This window comes from Biomphalaria glabrata, chromosome 7 (genome assembly GCF_947242115.1).
Source record: "Biomphalaria glabrata chromosome 7, xgBioGlab47.1, whole genome shotgun sequence".
Lineage (NCBI taxonomy): Eukaryota > Metazoa > Mollusca > Gastropoda > Planorbidae > Biomphalaria > Biomphalaria glabrata.
In genome coordinates this window covers 45,069,305-45,091,680 of record NC_074717.1, presented here as the reverse complement: position 1 = coordinate 45,091,680, position 22,376 = coordinate 45,069,305, and the positions used below count along the sequence as shown (strand labels likewise).

Below are 22,376 nucleotides of genomic sequence, written 5' to 3'. Positions count from 1 at the left end.
GTGTTCATAACAGTGTAGTTACTCAACCCAGGTTTCATACAATACACCCAACAAAATTTCATAAATAGTAAAATGGCCTAGCCGTGTGGTTTGAATGCTGGACTGTCATTCAGACTTATCGATGGTCAAGGGCTCAAACCCTGCTTACTCCCATCTCCCGTTGTCCTGCAGGAGGTTTGGACTAGGAAGGAACATCCGAAACATTTTTCAAAAATGTATGGTATGGTGTCTAAATTGTGCACCTGATGAATTGAAACGCCCAACCAAAGAATGTTAAAGAGAACTAAAACATTTGCTTGTAAAATTAGAGATGTAAGCGACAGTTTGATCTTATTATAATTTCATTTTACTATGCAAGCTAATCTCACTTATACTTATATAGTAGAAAATAAATGACTGCCTTTATGGCACTTTGTCACGCACTTGCTTGTGTTAGACACCTTATTTATATAGGTTAGTTATTTTAGTTATTTAGCGACGCACCATAGTAGACGCATATTGAACGGGACTAGTGACGTTTGGGATATGTTGGGTTAGAGACCGGAAAATCAGTTAGCGATAGAACACTCCAGGGTAACGACGTGTTTAGTGACAGAGACTTCTACTGTGGCCTTTTTATCAGAATAAATACATGTTGAATAGTTCATCAGAGTTGACTACATCTCTTCACTAGTTAAAAACTGATGTACTTGTTTTGTCTGACTTGTTGGTCAACTACACGTAATACACCCGAACAATTACACCCAAACGATTGCAGAGTAATTGGTTGACTTCAAGACAGCCTGAATAAGCAACATCACAGTGGCGACCCCCGACGCCCGAAGTCTGAACATCGTACCGGACCTCGAAGCAGAACGTTTACTCAGGTGAGGGTCGTGCACTCGAAGATATAAGATTTCATCGGAGTACGGCTGAACACAGCAGTATCGCAGAGTGACTTTGTTCTAGATCTACATTTTCTTGATCGTACGTTCAACGAGCCGTTAACTCAGGGTGACCTTCGTCAGGACCGTAATCATCGCAACGTCTGGTCTGCGTAACCAGTATATTATCAAAGCCTGATCTTCATATGCTGAATCGACCTACAGCCAGAGAAACCGTTCATTCATAACGGGTGAGAGATCGTTAGTGAACCTGTTGGACATATTTTTTTCTTCGTCATAGGAGCCACATCGAGTATCAAGTTTTACCTCGTCAGTTTCGAGAAGGACAGTTTGCCCGCTGTCAGAAGTATTGTGAGTACTACAAGTTTGGTAGCTAACTAAATCGAAATCGCTCTGTCGTCTTACCCTTGGAGAGATTCTTGTGGAGCAGTTTGCTCATTGAACCGGTTGCTTGCCACGCTTATAACGGTCACTGTGTTTAACCTTTGGAAGGTTAGTAAAGTAATCTTTATCAGTACTGAACATTGATATATCTAGTATTCGTCGGTCTAGACCATACCTAGACTTGTTAGCAGTGAAGTTGTGGAAACAGCTACATCCACTTAATTTCGTTGAAAACCGTTAGTCGTATAACGGAACGTCGTCGGAGGTGACCTTGGTCTCACCTAGTCTACATTGGACAGTTTGGTCTAGTGAAGCAGAGTACAACAGCAAACTTCGTCGTACTACCAGAGTAGCAGCAGAAGCAGTGAACTATTTTAGAAAACCGTTATTCGTCAGCCCAGATCAAGTCATCGTCAAGAAAGTCGTTATTCGTCAGCCCAGATCAAGTCATCGTCAAGAAATTCGTTATTCGTTTATTCGTCAGTCGTCCAGATCAAGTTGCCGTCAAGAGACTGTTATTTGTCAGTAGTCGTCTACACAAGTCAAGTCATCGCCAGAAGAACCGTTAACCTATTCGTCAGTAACTGTGTACACAAAGTCGTCGGAACTACACATACGGTCATCAACAGTCGTCAAAGAAACTGGAACATTTTGCTGTGGCATATCAGGACATCTGTGGCATTACGTGGGATACTGGTAGCACCGGAGAACAGAGTCAGAACTGGAAGAGAGACAGTGGAATTTGTTGTGATCTAGCATATTCGGGAGTCCGAACAAAGGGATCTTTCTTATCAAAAGCTAAGTGCCATTTTTCTTATTAGTATATGTTTAGATTGCCCTTAGAAATAGATTTTGTCTAAATTTGGTACGTTAGCCTGAGTAAAATCAGGTGGTGCGCCTTAAAACCCGTCGGGGTAGAAGACGTAATTTAGATGAAAAGCTATATTATACGTTTAGGGTTGTAATTTGTTTTGTTTGTGTAAACGTCATATCCGTTGTTGCCTAGTTACTTCGTGACGTTATCATTGTGTGCCATATTGTCACATCCCAACCCATAGCGATAGTCTCATTTAATTATTTCATTTGTTTATATTATTTTAAATTATTTATTTTTATTAATTTAATTAGATCTGTATTTTTTTTTTTCACTTAATGATAGAAAGTGCGGGTAGGATTCTTTTACTGTGAATCAGACTAAAATAATTTTAGTTTGAGCGGTTAAAATCAATTATGATTTTGCCATGAGAATAATGCCGAAACTGGCTATGTAGTCAAACACTGTCGTCTGGCTAAATTTAGATCTGCAAATTGTTGTACATCTCTTTGGTACAATTTAATTATCTAGACTCTAATTTGAAATATTATTAATTGGAAGATGAATGAAGGTAGTACATTCTAGATATATGTATCTTGTTGAAGATATATTTGACATTGTATAAACATATTTGTTTTATACGGTTAAATAGAACCATAATCTACTCTAGATCTAGACTCTAGACAGTCTTTGAATTTACTCTAGACACTTCAGTCATACCAGATTTTAAAATTGATCATAGTTGGTCATACTAGATCTAATAGTCATAGTGCTCTTGATAACTATAGATCTAAATTGTATTATTATACATAATATAATATAATAGATTTGAATTTGTGTGATACTAGACCTAATATACAGATTTTAATATAACCATAATAACTCAGACTAGATTTACTCATTTACTAAATCTATAGATAGAGACATAACATTTAAAACTTATATAAAAGTTTGAAAAACTTAAATATAAAATAAGTTTAAAGTATAGCCATAACTAATATAGGCTAAGTAAATATATATAAAATATAAAATACAATGGCTACATCATCATATGTGGACCTTAAGGAGGTTAAGGAAACAGCTATGCAGGATGGAAAGGCCATGGAGTTAAAAGGAAAAGACTTAGCAGCTTATGTACAGCAAGTTGTGAAGGAAGAAACGGAACGTCAAAGACAAGAGATAGAAAGACAAGAAAAAAGGCAAGACAAAGAGAGAGAAAAAATTAGAGAACATGAAGCTAAAATGGAAAAGATGAGATTGGATGCAGCACAAGCCAGAGCTCAAACTGAACAAGGAAATAACACAAATAACTCAAATAATTATACCACTCAAAGAGACAACCCTAATTCGCAGACATGGCTAAAGAGAAAGATACAAAGTTTTGATGAACAGAAGGATGACATTGGTGATTTTCTGAAAAGATATGAGGCAAAAATGTCTACATTTAATATGCCTGAAGAAGAATGGTCTGAAATACTGATAGACTTTGTTCATGGTCAAGCTCTAACAATATGCCAAAATCATGACCATCATATTGATGATAGCTATCAGGTTTTAAAAAGAGAGTTATTGAATGCATATGGTCATAATGCTACAACTTTTAAAAAAAAATACTTTGACAATATACCATCATTAGGAATAGAACCCCAAACTACCATTAATATGGAAAAGGATTTTTTCAATAAGTGGGTAAAATTAGAAAAAGTGACAAACTCTTATGAGGGATTAAAAAATTTTATTCTAGTGGACAACTTTGTAAATAAATGTGATCCTCAGTTACAATCTTTTATTAAAGAAAGAAACCCAAAAACTATAGATGAAATAACAGAGATAATGAGAGTATACAAAAATGCCTATCCAAATAAACCATTTTCTGATAGGGATAAGAGCAAAGTAGATTTAATAGGATACACCAAAGAAAATGTTGATAGAAGTAGAAATAGAAACAGATCAAGTAGTGGAAATAGAAAATATAGTGAAATAACCTGTTTTAAATGTCAAGGAAAAGGTCATATAGCAGCTAACTGTAGAAGAGGGAATAGTAGGTTTGGAAGTAGAAATAGATACAATGAACAAAATAACAGTAGATATAGGAGTAGAGATAGGAATGACAGGGGAAATTATAGAAATAGGAGTTACAGTAGGGAATACAAAAATAAAGGTACAGATAGGATATATTTCATGGAAGGAAATAGGAACAATTTTGCAGTGTACCCAGGGTTTGTAGATAGAATTCCGGTGGAATTAATCAGGGATTCAGGTTGTAACACTTTGGCAGTAAAAACTAAATTTGTCAAACCTCATTGGTATAAAGGGTTTACTAGGAAAGTAGAATTAGCAGATGGCACCGTAAGGGAATTTAAAGCTATAAGGGTGTACATTGAAACTCCATTTTTCACTGGTTATTGTGATGGCATTGCAATACCAGAAATGAGATATGATATGTTAGTAGGAAACATAAAAGGAGTTAAAGAATGTTCAAGAAAAGAATTAGAAGACTGGCAAAACAAATACAAAAACATAAGACAAAATCATGAAAACATAGAAACACAAAATATAACAAGTATGGTAATAACAAGATCAATGAATAAACAAGATGAGAAACAGGAAAATACAATAAATGTAATAAGTAAGGATGAAGAAAAAGAAACCGGTAATGTAATACAAATAGAAAATACAGATATTAAGAAAAGAGAGATAGAAAATGAAACACAAAATAGTCTTGAAACACAAATATTTCAAAGTGAAAAAGAAACAACACCCACATTTGCATTAGAACAAATGAATGACAATATTATTGGGAAAATTTATTCAAGAATATCAGATAAAAACAATAATAATCCAATGGAGAAATTTTGTATAGAGAATAAAATATTATTTAGACAAACAAGTAATGATAACAAGAAAATAAAACAACTTGTCTTACCACAGAAATATTGGAAAGATGTTTTAATCATGACACATGATAATAATTTAGCAGCACATAGGGGAGTAAAGAAATGTTATAGGAATTTGTCAAAACAAGTATTTTGGCCCAAAATGAAAGCAACAATAAACAAATACATAAACTCATGTGACATATGTCAAAAGAGATCTAACAAAAGTCTAGTGAATAAAGCACCTATTCAAGAAATGGATGAACCTACAGCACCATTTCAGAAAGTATCTATTGATTTAATAGGTCCTTTAATTCAAACTGAAAATAATAACAAATACATTCTAACAGTAATAGACATGTTTAGTAGATATCCAGAGGCAATTCCATTATCAAATACAAGTGCAGAGAATATCATTAATGCCATAACTCAAAAAGTAATTACAAGACATGGTATACCTAAAATTATATTGAGTGATCAGGGATCTCAGTTTAAGTCAGAACAATTTAAGAAATGGACTAAACAATACAATATACAACACATATACTCTTCAAAGAGTAATGGTTTATGTGAACGATATGGTGGTTCATTAAAAAGATCACTAACAAAGATAATTCAGAATAATCAGAACAAGTGGGATCATTACATTAACTATGTACTATTTGCTCATAGAAACAACATCCATGAAGCAACACAATTTTCACCATATGAAATAATACATGGAAGAAAACCCAGAGATGAATTAGATGTTTTTAAAGAAAATCTAATAGACAATGAGAATAAATTAAATAATGACAGTGAAACAACAATCACAACAGAATTGAAAGAAATATGGACTCAAGCATATAACAACAATAAGAAGTACAAACAAAGTGCTCATGAGAATCTAAATAAGAAAAGACAATTGAAAACACTAGAAGTAGGAAACAATGTATTAATATTGATAAATGACCTGAAAAATAAAATTGGTAAACAATGGAAAGGTCCATTTAAGGTGATAAAACAAATTAGTGATGTGAATTATCAAATTGAAATAAATGGGAAAATTAAAACATATCACATAAATAATTTGAAACTGTATCATGATAGAGAAGATGAGTTGATACAAAACATTCAGGAAATAGAAAATAAATTTTCAGAAAGAGAAGAATGCTTGATGATAATAACAAATGAAAATCACAATGAAAATGATATTAAGGAAATACCTGTATTAACTGATCATAAACCTATTCAGTATATACAGCAAAAGAGCATGAAAAACAGTCGTGTTTATAGATGGTTCTTAGCACTACAGGAGTATAAATTTGAAGTGAAAGCTATTAGTGGATCTGTGAATATTGTAGCTGATCTATTGTCTAGAATGACATTGAAATGAAATAAGTTTGTAAACAAACTATGATTATATTGATGATGATTATGATTATATATATATTAATATATTGGCACAATTTATATGTTATGGAAAAGGGAGATAAGTAAAGTTGATGTTAAGCATTTGAAAGTAAGTATGGATATTTTTTTTTGTGTGTGAATCATTTCATATATCATTGACGAAAGTTAGTTCTATGGAAAAGGGTGAGTATAAAAGAAAAATGGACAAAAGCGTATAAAAGGGTGGTAAGAAAAAATTTATTGAATGTGTAAATAAAGTCTATAATTGTTTTTTTGAAATGTTGTATTTTATCAGATTACTGCCAGAGAAGAACACTTGTGACGTGTGACGTGCCCATAAGATGCCACATTTTCTTTTATGATGAACTGTGTACTAATGAAGATGATTTTGGAATGTTATGAACTGTTATGAACATTGACGTGAATATGAGGAACTGTCAAGATGAAGATGTCAAGATGAAGAGATCAAGATTTTATGTTTGTGGTCTTCCCCGTAAATTGAAAATGCCCTTGTAAGACTTGACAGTAGTGGAAAATATTGACATATTTTTTTTCAAGGGGGGGAGGAATCTGTTAGACACCTTATTTATATAGGTTAGTTATTTTAGTTATTTAGCGACGCACCATAGTAGACGCATATTGAACGGGACTAGTGACGTTTGGGATATGTTGGGTTAGAGACCGGAAAATCAGTTAGCGATAGAACACTCCAGGGTAACGACGTGTTTAGTGACAGAGACTTCTACTGTGGCCTTTTTATCAGAATAAATACATGTTGAATAGTTCATCAGAGTTGACTACATCTCTTCACTAGTTAAAAACTGATGTACTTGTTTTGTCTGACTTGTTGGTCAACTACACGTAATACACCCGAACAATTACACCCAAACGATTGCAGAGTAATTGGTTGACTTCAAGACAGCCTGAATAAGCAACATCACACTTGTTACGACTTAAAAAGGTTGACAATCAATACACATTACCATGAAGCTCTTTGTGAGAATTGTGAGAGGAACTCAGGCGCCTAGTGGTAAAGTAGTAAAGTAAAGTTCCCATTTTAGACATTGCCATCTATGGGGCAGGTGATGTTAAGGTCATCTGTTTCTTTGGTCAATGGTTAACGAGCTTTGTGTCATGTGGCCAGCACAGTGACTAACTACCTGTACTTTACCCCAACTAATGTCAGGTACCCATTAGATCCCGAAATTACAAATCCCAATATGCACCAGGATTTGAACCTGGGACCTTGGTTTGGAAGCCAAGTGCTTAACCAAACGTGAACATGTTTCAAACTCCTAATGAGTTGTCTAAGGAAATATAAACAAGTTTCAAACTCCTGATGAGTTGTCTAAGGAAATATGAACAAGTTCCAAACTCCTAATGAGTTGTCTAAGGAAATATGAACAAGTTCCAAACTCCTGATCAGCTGTTTAAGGAAATTGTTTCCGGTATTCCTTCAGAATTGAAGATTATTACATTCTACACCAAATCTCCTGCAAGATGGTAGAGATGGAGGCTAGCAGGGTTCAAACCTGGGACTATTGAGATGACAGCCCAGAGTGCTTACCACATAAACAGGCAGCCATCCTGATGATAAAGTAGGTTTAAATGAATGCAGAGGTGCTTCTTATAATACTCACACATACACCCACACACATGCACACACTTTTGTCCCTTATCTATTTTATAAATAGTTAAAATAAAAAAAGAAAAACAAAGACTATAGACTATATCTAGAGAAGATGACAGTAGATATGTCCAACTCAGTTACTCTCTACTTTCACTGGCTATACTATTAGTTTAACACCACAGCTGTACATCTGTATTATTTTGAAACAGACACTGGCCTGTCAAGGTCATAATCTATCTTTTTGAAACCACACACACAAACACCCATACAGCATTTCTAAGTTTGATAAAACAATGTTATCAAATGAACATTTCCACTCAGTGTGTGTGTAAGGACAGTATTAATAGTGCTTGCTTAAAAAAAAAATATACTGATCAGGTTTAACTGATCAATTACTTTGTGGATTTAAATGATTTTGGTGTACTTTTCATTTAATACAAACACACTGTAGTTTTTAAAACTAATGAGGATACATTTTTCTTCCTATAAAAAAAGTAATAATTATTTTTTTTTTACTGCTTCAGTCAAACCTTTATCTAATCAAGCTTGTCTAAATGTGTTCAAAATAAAATAATATTCAGAGAAAAAGCCAATTATGGCTCATCTGGACTTAAGAAAGACATTAAAACTGTCTGAACTTTGATTTAACTGTTTCCAATGTAGTTTAAATGTGTTTGTAATAGACATATTTGTCCATATTCCATATGCTTATTTCTTGATATAGAAGTCATTTTAAAATGTTTTTGTTTTCGTAAATATTGGTAGGTTTCATTAGCTGCAACATTATATATTTATTATGTGCCTGGTCATTTAGTAATGTGCTTGTTAGCATGATGGTTATGGGTTCGTACCCTGCCCACTGCCATCCCCTGCTGTTTTACAGGAGTTTTGAGCTAGGACGTAATCATTTAGGAACAACCCAAAACTTATCAAATAACTATCGCTCTCTTTTTCTTGGTCCGTTTTTAACTTTTTCTCTGCCGTCTCTTTTTCAAACGCCAATCTTTCTCTTTCAATGCCAACTAATTCATTTTTCTTTTCCCTTTCAATTGCTACTACCTCCTTATCCTTTTCTCTTTCTCTTTTGTCCTCCTTATCTAATCTCTCTTTTTCTCTTTCTCTTTTGTCCTCCTTATCTAATCTCTCCTTTTCTTTTTCTCTTTCCATTGCCAATCTCTCCTTTTTACTTTCTCTTTTGTTCTCCTTATCTAATCTCTCCTTTTCTTTTTCTCTTTCCATCGCTAATCTCTCCTTCTCCATCAACCTTTCTTGCACATATTTTCTTAGTTCCGCCCCTTCAAGCTCCAACAATCTCCCCTCTTCCTTCACCGCTGCTACCTCAGCCTTGTCCGCCATTGTCTATTACTAATAATATCGAATCAGGAGATCCTCTGTTTATAGAGGACTACGTGGATTTTACCTTTACGTTGGGCGCCACTTGTTACGTCTTCATATATGATGAGACTCTTTAGCGATACACCAACATGAAAATGACAAAATCATAGTTTATCAATACTTCAATCTTTATTAACACTGAAAACACTTTCTTGTTCATATTCCTCCATTTTGGTTTTTCCTCCCCTATCAGCACGTATTCGCACCATTTCACATTTACACTAACATGCGCACGTAACAAATGCTTTTATTTAATTATGATTAAAATGTGACATTCTTACAGTTTATAGTAACTATACTACATGAGGCCTAAGTGGCTCTAGAACAAGCAAATTGGAACAATAAAAACATTAATAACTATTAACAAATAACAAAACAATTAACTCTTTACTAAATTGTCATGCATTAAAATATTTCATTTTTAACCTTCTATTTGCAGAAAGAATTTAAGGCTCAAAATGTCCAGAAAAAAGATAATAGTTATTTTCATTGTGGGTATTTTATTTGCTGCCATTGGTGGAGCCTTGTTCCCATTGATAGATTATTTTATACAAGAAGAAATAAAAAAGGTAAGATTTTAAATTATCTCAATAGATGTAATTCTGTATGTTGTTTCTGTAATGATCATTATTTCATTATTCAATACTGCAATAGTTACCAACATTTTAAAACTCAAATGTTATACAGTATGTTAAACACTTAAACTTACATGGACACATGCTGAGACACACATAGACACTCATACACACACACTAATATACATCTATAGATACACACTGATATACATACTTACATACATATATTTACACCACACATATGGACACACTTTGGTAGACACAGCCACATTTACACACAACTAGCTTTAAAAAAAAAAACTCTGTATTTTTCTTGGATTGTTTAAAGTCAATTTTCACAGCTGACTACAGAATCAGTTTTTTTTTGTCCTGTAGTATCACTCAGTATCTTAACATATCTTATCTTATCTTATAAATTACAGACATTTTTTCAAAAAAGAAAATAATTCCTTCTTAATAATAATAATCTTTATTGTCTGTAAGGAAATTTGTCTTACAATTTGTGCATTACACCAAACAAAACATTGTAACTATAAAAAAAACAAAATGTACATTCACACCTGACTCACTCATAATTTACAGGTGAAAAGTTTATATCAAATTGTTTCTATTTAATGATTTGATTGCCTGGGGAAGAAAAGAGTGTCTGTGTCTGTTTGTCTTAGCTATCTGTGTCTTGTATCTCTTATTTGATTGTAAAATTATCAAAAGATAATTACATCCTGTGCATATGTCTTAATCTAGTCATGCATGTTAACCAGAGTCTTAATCCTTGTTAAGTTGTTGATTTCTTGGCTGATTCGTGTAACCCATTCCATGCTCTAAAGGCACTAGGGAAGAAGGAGCACTTGTACAAATTTGTCCTAGCCTATGAATAAGAAAAACTCTTATTTCTTTGTATCTTTATGAACTTTTTATTAAGTTCTATTTTTTTTTTAGAGTTTTTTGTATAGTTCAAACCAGGGATGATCAAGATAACAGCTCAGAGGGCACATGACATCACCCGACTGCCATCCAAAAATACCAAAAGACAGTTTATGTTTATGTCAATATAATTTTTACCAACAATTGTGCTTTATAGAAGTACAGTCCATCCAGTCATGGTCTGACGACGCTGTTTTACAGCTACAGAGTTGTCTGGAACAAACAGATTGGGACATGTTTGTAAACAACTGCCCAGACAGATGACCTTACCACAGCTGTTAATTCGTACATCCAGTTCTGTGAAAACATGATTGTACCAAAGAAGAAAATTAAAACATTCAGTAATAATAGACCCTGGATGACCAACATTATAAATTAACATTCTGTCGTCATCGAGAAGTACATAGAAGTCTATTTATAAGGCGTTGGTTATGATTGTGTATGTGTTTTTCATGTGAGAATGTCAATCGTATGTGCATCCATATTGTTATTGTACAGTAGTTACGCTGAGGTTTTCAATTGTAGTCAAACCAAATTTCCATTTGATTGGATCAATAAAAGTTATCTTATCTTATCTTATAGTTAAATAGCATTAGTTGTGTATGAAAAGCTAGATCTAGTTTCATTTGTAAATAACTGAAGTCAGGTAACTCTGCTCTCTCATTGAAGTTACATATTTTGCTTTTAGGTTTTAAATTCAGTCTCAATATGTGTTAGTCTTGTTTCAATGTTTTCTCAGTTGTTAAATTTTAGATAAGCTCAATATTGATAATCAGGGATAATCCCTATCAATGGCTCAATATTGACAATCAGGGATAATTCCTATAGATGGCTCAATAATGACAATCAGTGATAATCCCTATCAATGGCTCAATATTGACAAGCACTGATAATCCCTATCAATGGCTCAATATTGACAAGCAGTGATGATCCCTATCAATGGCTCAATATTTACAAGCAGGGATAATCCCTATCTATGGCTCAATATTTACAAGCAGTGATAATCCCTCTCCTTTCAGAAAATGGTCATCTCTAACACCAGTGAAACATATGATATCTGGCAAGATGTCCCAGTCCCTGTGTACATGCAGTTCTATGTCTTTGATCTGGACAATCCTGAAGAAGTCAAGAATGGAGATAAGCCTTCTTTAATACAGAGAGGGCCGTACACCTACAGGTAGAAAAATTCTTGTGATTGAAGTTATAGAATACCTTTTGATAGAATTGATGCAAGTTATAAACTAGTATGAAAATACAATAAACATACATATTGGACAGCAGGGTTTCCTATATATATATATTTTTTTTTTTTGTATTTTCTATACCATTTTTAATCCTGCGGCAATAAATCTTTATATTTTTCTATAAATTAGTCAACCAAAGATTTGTTTGATGGATTTGAATTAAATAACTCAAAATGAACATTTTTATAATTATTTTCTCAATTAGGACCTCTCTCAGAATAATGAAAATATTAAAGTTTTTATGGTAAAACAGAAACAAACCTTTATGCAACTTAATGATGTTATTGAATGACACTAACTAGATTTACTCTAGAGGTCAACTGTCTAATGGCAGTTCTCTAGTTAGCATACCTGTGGTGATTATGTTTGTATATAGGATTGTAAACAGCAGTTGATACAACCTGGGTTATAAGATTCAAGGAATTCTATGTTCTAAAGTAAAGTAGCAATCATACATAAAACACTGAACCATAATCTTCAAATACAAAAACAAAATTTAATAAAATACTCTGAAAGACACAAAGATAAAGGCACATTCCTCGTCCCATATGCTAGGACAAATTTGTACAAATACTCCTTCTTCCCTAGTGCTATTAGAGCATGGAATGGGTTGCCTGAGCTAGCCAGGAAAACCAGTGACTTGGCAGAATTTAAGTCATTGGTTAATATGCATGACTTAATGCATGGCGCGTAGGACGTAATCATCTGCTTTTTTGAAGTAACGTCTGTATTATATAAGATAAGATAAGATTTATTTATTATTTTTACTAATTTTTCATTGGTCCATTGGTTGGGACAGAGTGACGGCGCTTGTTATTGTTGTTGTTAGAGGCCTGAGTTATGAAGCCTAGTCGTACGAAATGAGTAATATTGAAGTCAGTTTTATAATTATGTATATATTCCTATAGTTAACGTTTGATGCATTGTCTTCAGCTATGGATACCCTGATTACTTTTATTAAAGTTATATTTTGTTGTTAATTCGTCTCTGGCGTCTCTTGAATTATTGAAAGAAGTATTACTAGTACGTTCTGTGTCAAGTATAATAGTATAATTCCAGTAAGGAGTTCACATGAATCACAACAATACCCTTACGGTCTAAAGTCATCTTCACGAGTCAATTATTTTTTGTCCCATTAATGACATTAACTTATCTAATTTTTGTGATCACTCATTTTAATTTTCGTTTCACCTATCCTAACCCTTAGTCTGTTGGGGCACCACACATGATCTGTCAAGCTTCTCTCCATTGCTCTCTTTTGCCTTGACTAGAATCTTTTCCAATGAAAGGCACATCATTTTAGTTTTCGTTTCACCTATCCTAACCCTTAGTCTGTTGGGGCACCACACATGATCTGTCAAGCTTCTCTCCATTGCTCTCTTTTGCCTTGACTAGAATCTTTTCCAATGAAAGGCACATCATTTTAGTTTTCGTTTCACCTATCCTAACCCTTAGTCTGTTGGGGCACCACACATGATCTGTCAAGCTTCTCTCCATTGCTCTCTTTTGCCTTGACTAGAATCTTTTCCAATGAAAGGCACATCATTTTAGTTTTCGTTTCACCTATCCTAACCCTTAGTCTGTTGGGGCACCACACATGATCTGTCAAGCTTCTCTCCATTGCTCTCTTTTGCCTTGACTAGAATCTTTTCCAATGAAAGGCACATCATTTTAGTTTTCGTTTCACCTATCCTAACCCTTAGTCTGTTGGGGCACCACACATGATCTGTCAAGCTTCTCTCCATTGCTCTCTTTTGCCTTGACTAGAATCTTTTCCAATGAAAGGCACATCCATTCTTTGAGCTTCCGATACCATGCTCTTTCTGCCTCTTTTTCTCTTCTCTGTTAGTTTCCCCTGTTTTAACCTCATTAAAAAAAACTGGTAGCTGTTTTATTGCTTGCAGTATTGAAGTTTGGTATGTTTTTTGTTTTGTTTTTAGAGAAAGAAGGACAAAGTTTGATATAGTTTGGAATGACAATGGAACAGTTACCTATAAACAGAATCGTACATTTCACTTTGTTCAAGAAATGTCAAGTGGCACTGAAACAGATATGATAACCACAGTAAACCCAATAGTTGCTGTAAGTTACTACTTGACTTTCATTTAGTATCACTAGTTAAAGTCCATAAAAAATAGTTTTTAGCAATAATGCAGACCATAACAGGTTTAATTTGTCTTTTTTTTCCAGTGGAAATGTTTAATTGATTTTTTTTTCCATTGTCTAAAGCAGACGTTACTTTTTTTTTTTTTTTGTTTCAGAAGATTTATTATTTAACTAGTTTTTGTTTTGTTTTCACTGGAACAAAACTTCTGTTGGGTTAGCTAATATTTATATTATTTTGCCACAGACCAAACCAGGTCTTATTTTCTTCTAATGTAAATATAATTTGACTTGTTATATCACAAATCTGGAGGATAATCTGAAGTAACAAAAGCATTTTGAATTTTATTATCAATTTTAAAAGGCTATAAACATTTCATTAAGATTTATATATTTTTCTTTTTTTTTCTTTTTTAAATACTTAATTAATAACAATTATTTTGTCAAGAGAAATGCAGCACTTTAAGGTATATGCTACTCATGTACAATAAAAAGTTATTCTAGTTTAATATTGTCATAAGCTTATTAATGAGTTAATGAGATCTATCAAATAGGTTAAAAGTTTTTTTTGAAGAAATACTGTTAAATACATTTTTTAGTTCTCTGTACTTTTATTGATATGCTAGTCCTAAAAAAATAAAGTCCCTCAAAGGAAAACCTCAATTATTGTTATGATTTAGAATTACCAAATTGTCTTCCTTCTTGACCATGTAGTATTCTCTTCAGACTTTGTCCCGAGTTTGAACCTTGTCTGCAGTTGTCCTCTATTGGTCTGCATGAGGTTAGCTGAGACAGAATATTCATTTTTGAAGGAACATCTGATATGTACAATTCGTGGGAAGCGTGGTCGAGAGGCTAAGTGCGCTTGAACTTGGCTTGGCAACCTATGAAGAGGGCTTGAGGTTCGACACCCGACACGGGCAGAGTTGTGTTTACTGAGCGCCTGAAGGCAGCACGGAAAAACCTTCTCCTAGATACCCCCTCCCCCATACTGGCCCACAACTGAGACTGGACCAAAGCGCTCTGAGCATGCTATAAGCATGAAAGTAGCGCTATATAAAAAGACATAATTTATTTATCTATACACATGATAAGTGGTTTTGTTTTTTTTTCAGGTCATTGCTCACAGTTTCAAATGGATGCCCTCACTTGTAAAAACTATAGTTTCTGAAGTGCTAGGACTAGATGGTGAAAATTTATTTATGACAAGACCAGTAGAAGAAGTTTTGTGGGGCTATGATGATCCTTCTTTGGTCCTTCTGAATAAAATGATCCCTGCTTGGTTTCAAACTACTTTCATTGGATATTTCATGCGGGTAAAATCAATTTTTTAATATTTTTATTTGGCTTATTTTGATTGTAATTTCTGATTTGTTTTTTCCCCATATGCTACCCTAATTTTCTAGTTTATTTTTTTTTTTTGTGCTCAACTTTTTTTGAGCTGTTCTTGGTAGCTGTAGAGCTGTGCTAGCAGGTATAGCTGATGACATCACAAGTAAAAAAGTAAACTTCCCCTTTCAGACCTTGTGGTCTATAGGGCAGATCATGTAAACATCATCATTTCTGTGGCCTACGCTGAGGAGGGTGTCATGTGGTCAGCACAACGACCAACTACCTTTACTTTTCCACAACTAATGTCAGGTACCCATTAGAGCTGGGTAGACTCAGAGGCGTCAAAAGATCCCGAAATAAAAAATCCCAGTCTTCACCAGGATCCGAGCACTGGACCTCCGGTTCAGAAGCCAAGCGCTTTACCGCTCAGCCACCGCACTTCCTGAATACATCACTAAGCATCTGCAAATTTAGAACAGCACTGCTTGGATAGTTCTGTGCAAAACAAGATGCAATTTTGCTTCCTCTCTCCTGCTTAAAATTCATTGGCTCCCTGTGAGGGCAAGAATGCACTACAAAGTGACATTTTGTCAGCAATGCATCTCTAATAAAGAAAATTGATCGTTCAGTATGTTCCACAGCAAGCTCTGCACTTCATAGAATCAATGCTTCTTGTTGTGCTGGGGTTTCCCTTCAAAAATGACAGTTTGTGGGCTTTTTCATGGAGCAAAGGTTTGGAACTACTGATTTAGCTCAGACAAAGTCCAAGCTACACTACATTCAAGAAGAACATTAAGACGTACATGTTAAAAATGTTTTTTAGATTAGTTTTATTATTAACTTATACTAATTTTATTTATTACTAGAATGTTGATCACAGCACATATGATATAATAATAAACCCTTTCTAATATAATACAGACGTTACTTCAAAAAAGAAGATGATTACGTCCTACTTGTCATGCATTTAGTCATGCATGTTAACCAATGACTTAAATTCGGCCAAAAAACAGATTGAAATCTATTTAACAATAATCTTTATTATCCTTGAGGATATTTTTCTTACAATTGTACATTAAAAGATAGCCATTGAATCCTATAATAGCACACAAAATATACAATCCTACCACAGTCTCTTAAACATTACACATTGCAGCTTGAACTGTGTTTGAAAAGGGGAGATTATTTCTGGATATTTTATTATTATAGTAAAAATCATTTTCTACCTCATTAAATAGATATTGTTTATGTAACCTACAAAATATAAAAAGGTAAGATAATCACAGTTGAAGTAAATTAAAATTTTATGTTTAAAAGTTTACATTTAATTTAATAAACAAAAATTGTGTGTTGTATCTGTGACAGAGAAATTATACAGATGATGGTTTATATACTGTGCACACTGGTGAAACTGACATAGGGCTAGTGGGGATAATATCTAGATACAATGGAGACAGGTATGGCTTATTTATAATACAGTGGAGTCTTTAACAAAATATTTACTTCAAACATTTTTTTTTTTTTACTTTGGTCTTCCTGTTTTAATCGAAAGCTGGGTTGTAAAAACCCTCACCTATGTATTTACTCAAGGTGTTTATGTATGTGCATTTCCTTGGTTTACCAGTGCTGTTTAATAGTTAGTCTGTCAATTAAGACACACACACACAAAACAAACCATTAGGCTTAAAGTAACAGCACTTGTAGCAACCTGCATTGTGAGTTAGACAAAAATAGTCTGTGTTCCTTGAACTTGTAGCAACCTACATTGTGAGTTAGACAAAAATAGTCTGTGTTCCTTGAACTTGTAGCAACCTTCATTGTGAGTTAGACAAAATAGTCTGTGTTCCTTGAACTTGTAGCAACCTTCATTGTGAGTTAGACAAAAATAGTCTGTGTTCCTTGAACAAAGTCCATTTCTACTAGCCATAAATTGCTCTTGAGACCTAGATTTAAATAGAAAAATTAAATCTATAATATATATTTTTGCAGAATTTTTTCCTAACAAATTTTTATCAACAATTTTTCTTTATTTTAACTGTTTATATATAATTTAGTAGAAAAAAATGTAAAAAATATGCACCAACCTTTCTACTTAACTTGGCAGAACTCATATAAAAGCTGTTTATTATTAATTTTAAGTTTCTGAATTACAATTCTCTAAAAGAGCTAATTTGTTATTTACCATAGGTTTTCTAAACATATTTAGGTCTACTAATAATCAAATTCTTTTCCACAGTGCTGTTAATGTCTGGTCTACTCCATGGGCTAATATGGTCAATGGAACAGGTTGGTAGTTTAATTTGTTTGTTTCTATATCTATAGGAAAGTAAATGTGACCAATTTATTTATGTTAGCAACTTGACTAAACTGTTTGACTACACCCTATATTCTCTTTTAATCAGGATTCTGACATATTTATGTTAAAAAAATTATCTTTAAAATGACATTTTTAATATTAGTTTTAGAGCTTTCTTTTGCAATCAGCAATCCCTATTAAAAGTTCTAAAAATCAAACTTATGCAGTGATGCTTTGAACTATTTTCTGACTTGTAAATTTATGAAGCCATATCTAATGGGTCCATGTAATCAATTGAAATATGGCTTTGCAATGCTTTTCATTCCAATTTCATTGAACACAAATGTTATTTTTTTTTTTACTAATCTTAGAAGTATGATCATGGTGTTCTTAATACAGTAATCTTAGAAGTATGATCATGGTGTTCTCAATACAGTAATCTTAGAAGTATGATCATGGTGTTCTTAATACAGTAACTATTTGCTGCATATATACAGTAGATTTATTTAGCTCATTACTCTCATATCTAGCTCAGTGTGTGGATGTGAACTAGGTTAGTCATTATAGAAGGCCTGAACACTGACCTGCAACATCACAACCTGTGGGCAGCTTAGACTGTCACAATGTCACAAACCTGTGGGCAGCTTAGACTGTCACAATGTCACAAACCTGTGGGCAGCTTAGACTGTCACAGTGTCACAAACCTGTGGGCAGCTTAGACTGTCACAGTGTCACAAACCTGTGGGCAGCTTAGACTGTCACAATGTCACAAACCTGTGGGCAGCTTAGACTGTCACAATGTCACAAACCTGTGGGCAGCTTAGACTGTCACAATGTCACAAACCTGTGGGCAGCTTAGACTGTCACAATGTCACAAACCTGTGGGCAGCTTAGACTGTCACAATGTCACAAACCTGTGGGCAGCTTAGACTGTCACAATGTCACAAACCTGTGGGCAGCTTAGACTGTCACAATGTCACAAACCTGTGGGCAGCTTAGACTGTCACAATGTCACAAACCTGTGGGCAGCTTAGACTGTCACAGTGTCACAAACCTGTGGGCAGCTTAGACTGTCACAATGTCACAAACCTGTGGGCAGCTTAGACTGTCACAATGTCACAAACCTGTGGGCAGCTTAGACTGTCACAATGTCACAAACCTGTGGGCAGCTTAGACTGTCACAATGTCACAAACCTGTCGGCAGCTTAGACTGTCACAAGCCGCCTATATATATATATATAGGGTTGCTCTGGCTGGTTGAGAACGTTGTCTAGGGGGTTGGATCACAAGGAAGCAACTAAAAAGCTATAGTTCAGCCTCTTGATGACAGGGGCATTTTAACATGTAATAGAGGAGCATGAAGATACTCTCAAAGAGACACAACTCAGAACTGTTTTAGTTCATGAATCACTTATTTACAAGTAATACGTCTTTAGATCATCAGATCAACTCCAAGAAAATTCTATGTCCTACATGGACCAACTGTGAGAGGAAAAGCTTTCCTACACTCACAACTCTCGACTAACTCTAACTATAGTCACCGACACTAAAAATATCCACACTCTTTGTTCTCTCTAATACAACGCATTTCTCTCTTCAAATAACATCGTGACTAAGTTCATTTAGTTAATATTAAATTACCTTATTTTAGTTATTATCAGTTTGTTGTACTAATACCTAGTAATACTTATACAGTTTATGTTGTTGTTTCTGAGATTTATATACTTATACAGTTTATGTTGTTGTTTCTGAGATTTATATACTTACACAGTTTATGTTGTTGTTTCTGAGATTTATATACTTTTACAGTTTAAGTTGTTTCTCTCTGAGATTTCAAATTCAAAAAAAAAGTTTGGGTTTAAATTATTTTTCTGTGGATCCAGTTAAACTTCAACCAACTTTATATTGTGCAACTTAAGTCTATAATTATAATGAATTTACCTCTGAGCTGTTGTTTTTGAGATGCTATAGTACTATAAATTATTAGAATATAATATATCAACTCTCTCTAACTATCAATACTATGTTAAGAATTGTGGACTTTATGATCTCCAAGCTCTATTGACTTGTATTGATGACAGGTGTGTGTATACTGTCTGATCTGTAAGGGGGACCATTCATGATGGTATGATTGGCTGGACTAATTATAGTTGTTGATAGCATGATTTGTAAGAGCAGTTAGCAGTTTTTTAAATTGAATGAGTAATGTTTTAGTAACATGTTGAACAAGGCTCTGTATCAAGGCTTGTAGTTTATTAGAAAGTTAGTTGCTAGTTGCTTGACAGTGAGTTTATTAGAAAGTTAGTTGGTAGTTGCTTGACAGTGAGTTTATTAGAAAGTTAGTTGCTAGTTGCTTGACAGTGAGTTTATTAGAAAGTTAGTTGCTAGTTGCTTGACAGTGAGTTTATTAGAAAGTTAGTTGCTAGTTGCTTGACAGTGAGTTTATTAGAAAGTTAGTTGCTAGTTGCTTGACAGTGAGTTTATTAGAAAGTTAGTTGCTAGTTGCTTGACAGTGAGTTTATTAGAAAGTTAGTTGCTAGTTGCTTGACAGTGAGTTTATTAGAAAGTTAGTTGCTAGTTGCTTGACAGTGAGTTTATTAGAAAGTTAGTTGCTAGTTGCTTGACAGTGAGTTTATTAGAAAGTTAGTTGCTAGTTGCTTGACAGTGAGTTTATTAGAAAGTTAGTTGCTAGTTGCTTAACAGTGAGTTTATTAGAAAGTTAGTTGCTAGTTGCTTAACAGTGAGTTTATTAGAAAGTTAGTTGCTAGTTGCTTGACAGTGAGTTTATTAGAAAGCTAATTGTTGACAGTGAGTTTCTTTATTCAGTTGGTGTGGGGTGAGTGGGCAAAGGAAAGAAAACAATAGGAAAACAAAGTTGTAGAAATGAAGGTCTTGGGTTCTGTAGAAAATTATACTTCATCTTCATTAACTTTTCTTTGTAGGTGTCACAGTCTGAAAGGGAGATTATAAAACTGTGAAATAATCTGATTACATTAATTTTAGTTCACTTTATAGAGTGAACTGTTTTACTCTTGGGATATATTATTTGATAGTATGATTTGGCTCATGAATAAAATATTTTGTGCTCTTTCAAATGTGATTTTTATTGTTTGAATTGACTTTAGTTTTCTTATCGCCCAAACAGATGGAACCTTAAGTCCTCCTTTGGATTTAGACAGACATGTTGCTCAAATATTTGTGTCAGATGTGTGCAGGTTAGAATATTAGAACAGACTTAACTAGAGCATTTAATTGGTATTCTAAATATAATTATACATAAATTTACTTTAAAAGTGATATTTGAAATAAAGTTGGCAAAGTAATTGTGCTTGGTAAAATATAAACAAATCTCCAATTAGTAAAACATATTTTCTACATTAAGTTCTTTCTCTGTAAATTATTGAACTAATTAGCTATTAATTTTGTTAAACTCTTCATTCAGATTATCAAAGCTGTATTAATTCAATCCAAATTTGATTGATATTGAACTGTCATTCAAAGATATACTATTAACATAAAATAATATGCATCTTTTTTTCCTTAATAAAACAAAATCTAATTCCAACACTATTACATTATTGCTTCTGTCCAATTCAGAAATGCAGAGACTCTATTATTGTATGATTATTTACACAATTTTTTTCTATCTATGATGCTATGATTTTCTTCAAATCTTCAAAAACAAAAACAAAATATAATAAAATACTCAGAAAGACACAAAGATAAAGGCACATTACTTGTTCCCTATGCTAGGACAAATTTGTACAAATGCTCCTTCTTCCCTAGTGCTATTAGGGCATGAAATGGATTGGTTTGGCAGAATTTAAGTCATTGGTTAACATGCATGACTAGATAGACCCCAAACACATGTTGGATGTAATCATCTTCTTTTTTTTTAGGTAACATCTGTATTTCATAACATAGGAAACCATAATCTTTTCTAAAGATTAATACATAATAATAATAAGTAATAAATAAAAAATAAAAAAAAGAAAACCTTGTTGGGATTTTCCCATGACATCAGGACATCTGTACAGAAAAGTCAAGCTGATCTGCAGAGCTGGCTGGCATTTACCAAGTTTCTATAACAGCTACCTAATCTTTCATACTAACTGCATACAACCACAATGGTCCTTCAGAGAAATAAAAAAGTTCATGGGTGTTGTTATGTGTGGCCCATACACGATTTTTTTCCTTTATTTTTGTCTCTTCTTTATTATCTATATGGTTGTGGGAAACAGAGGCTGAAAAGAAGACATCAATTGCCTTTGAGAGTAGATGCTGTAGAAAAATGCTGGGTATCAGATTTCAGGATAAGAAAATAAATGAGGTTATACTTTTACAAGTCAACACTCTGGCTGGCAAAAAGGACGAACTCCACAATACTGTGAAAGACGAAAGCTGAGCTGGCTCACAATCATAAGTCACACTTCAAGGTACAGTGGTGGGAGCACAAAGAAAGGGTCGTCCAAAGAAAAGCTGGCAGGATAACATTAAAAAATGGACCAGCTTATCGCTTGATATCCT

The 22,376-nt window shown here is 33.7% G+C and overlaps 1 protein-coding gene and 1 long non-coding RNA gene across 6 annotated transcripts in view; both read left to right on the top strand.

The window, feature by feature from the left end:
* LOC106065220 (lysosome membrane protein 2-like) overlaps window positions 1-22,376 on the top strand; it is a 35,992-nt gene that overhangs the window by 4,024 nt on the left and 9,592 nt on the right. For 4 of the 5 annotated variants that reach the window (XM_056035453.1, XM_056035450.1, XM_056035454.1 and 1 more), the window contains exons 2-8: window positions 9,815-9,944; window positions 11,894-12,051; window positions 14,059-14,200; window positions 15,337-15,537; window positions 16,919-17,010; window positions 17,790-17,839; window positions 20,995-21,064. In XM_056035453.1, the coding sequence (XP_055891428.1) occupies window positions 9,834-9,944; window positions 11,894-12,051; window positions 14,059-14,200; window positions 15,337-15,537; window positions 16,919-17,010; window positions 17,790-17,839; window positions 20,995-21,064 (824 nt within the window). In that variant the 5' untranslated portion in view covers window positions 9,815-9,833. Of the gene's footprint in view, window positions 1-8,291; window positions 8,475-9,814; window positions 9,945-11,893; window positions 12,052-14,058; window positions 14,201-15,336; window positions 15,538-16,918; window positions 17,011-17,789; window positions 17,840-20,994; window positions 21,065-22,376 lie in introns of those variants that run through there. The other variant, XM_056035452.1, reaches the window with a different exon arrangement.
* Window positions 437-7,135, top strand: LOC129927257 (uncharacterized). The gene is made up of 2 exons (XR_008778893.1): window positions 437-2,653; window positions 6,646-7,135. It is a non-coding gene; the product is annotated as an uncharacterized LOC129927257 (long non-coding RNA).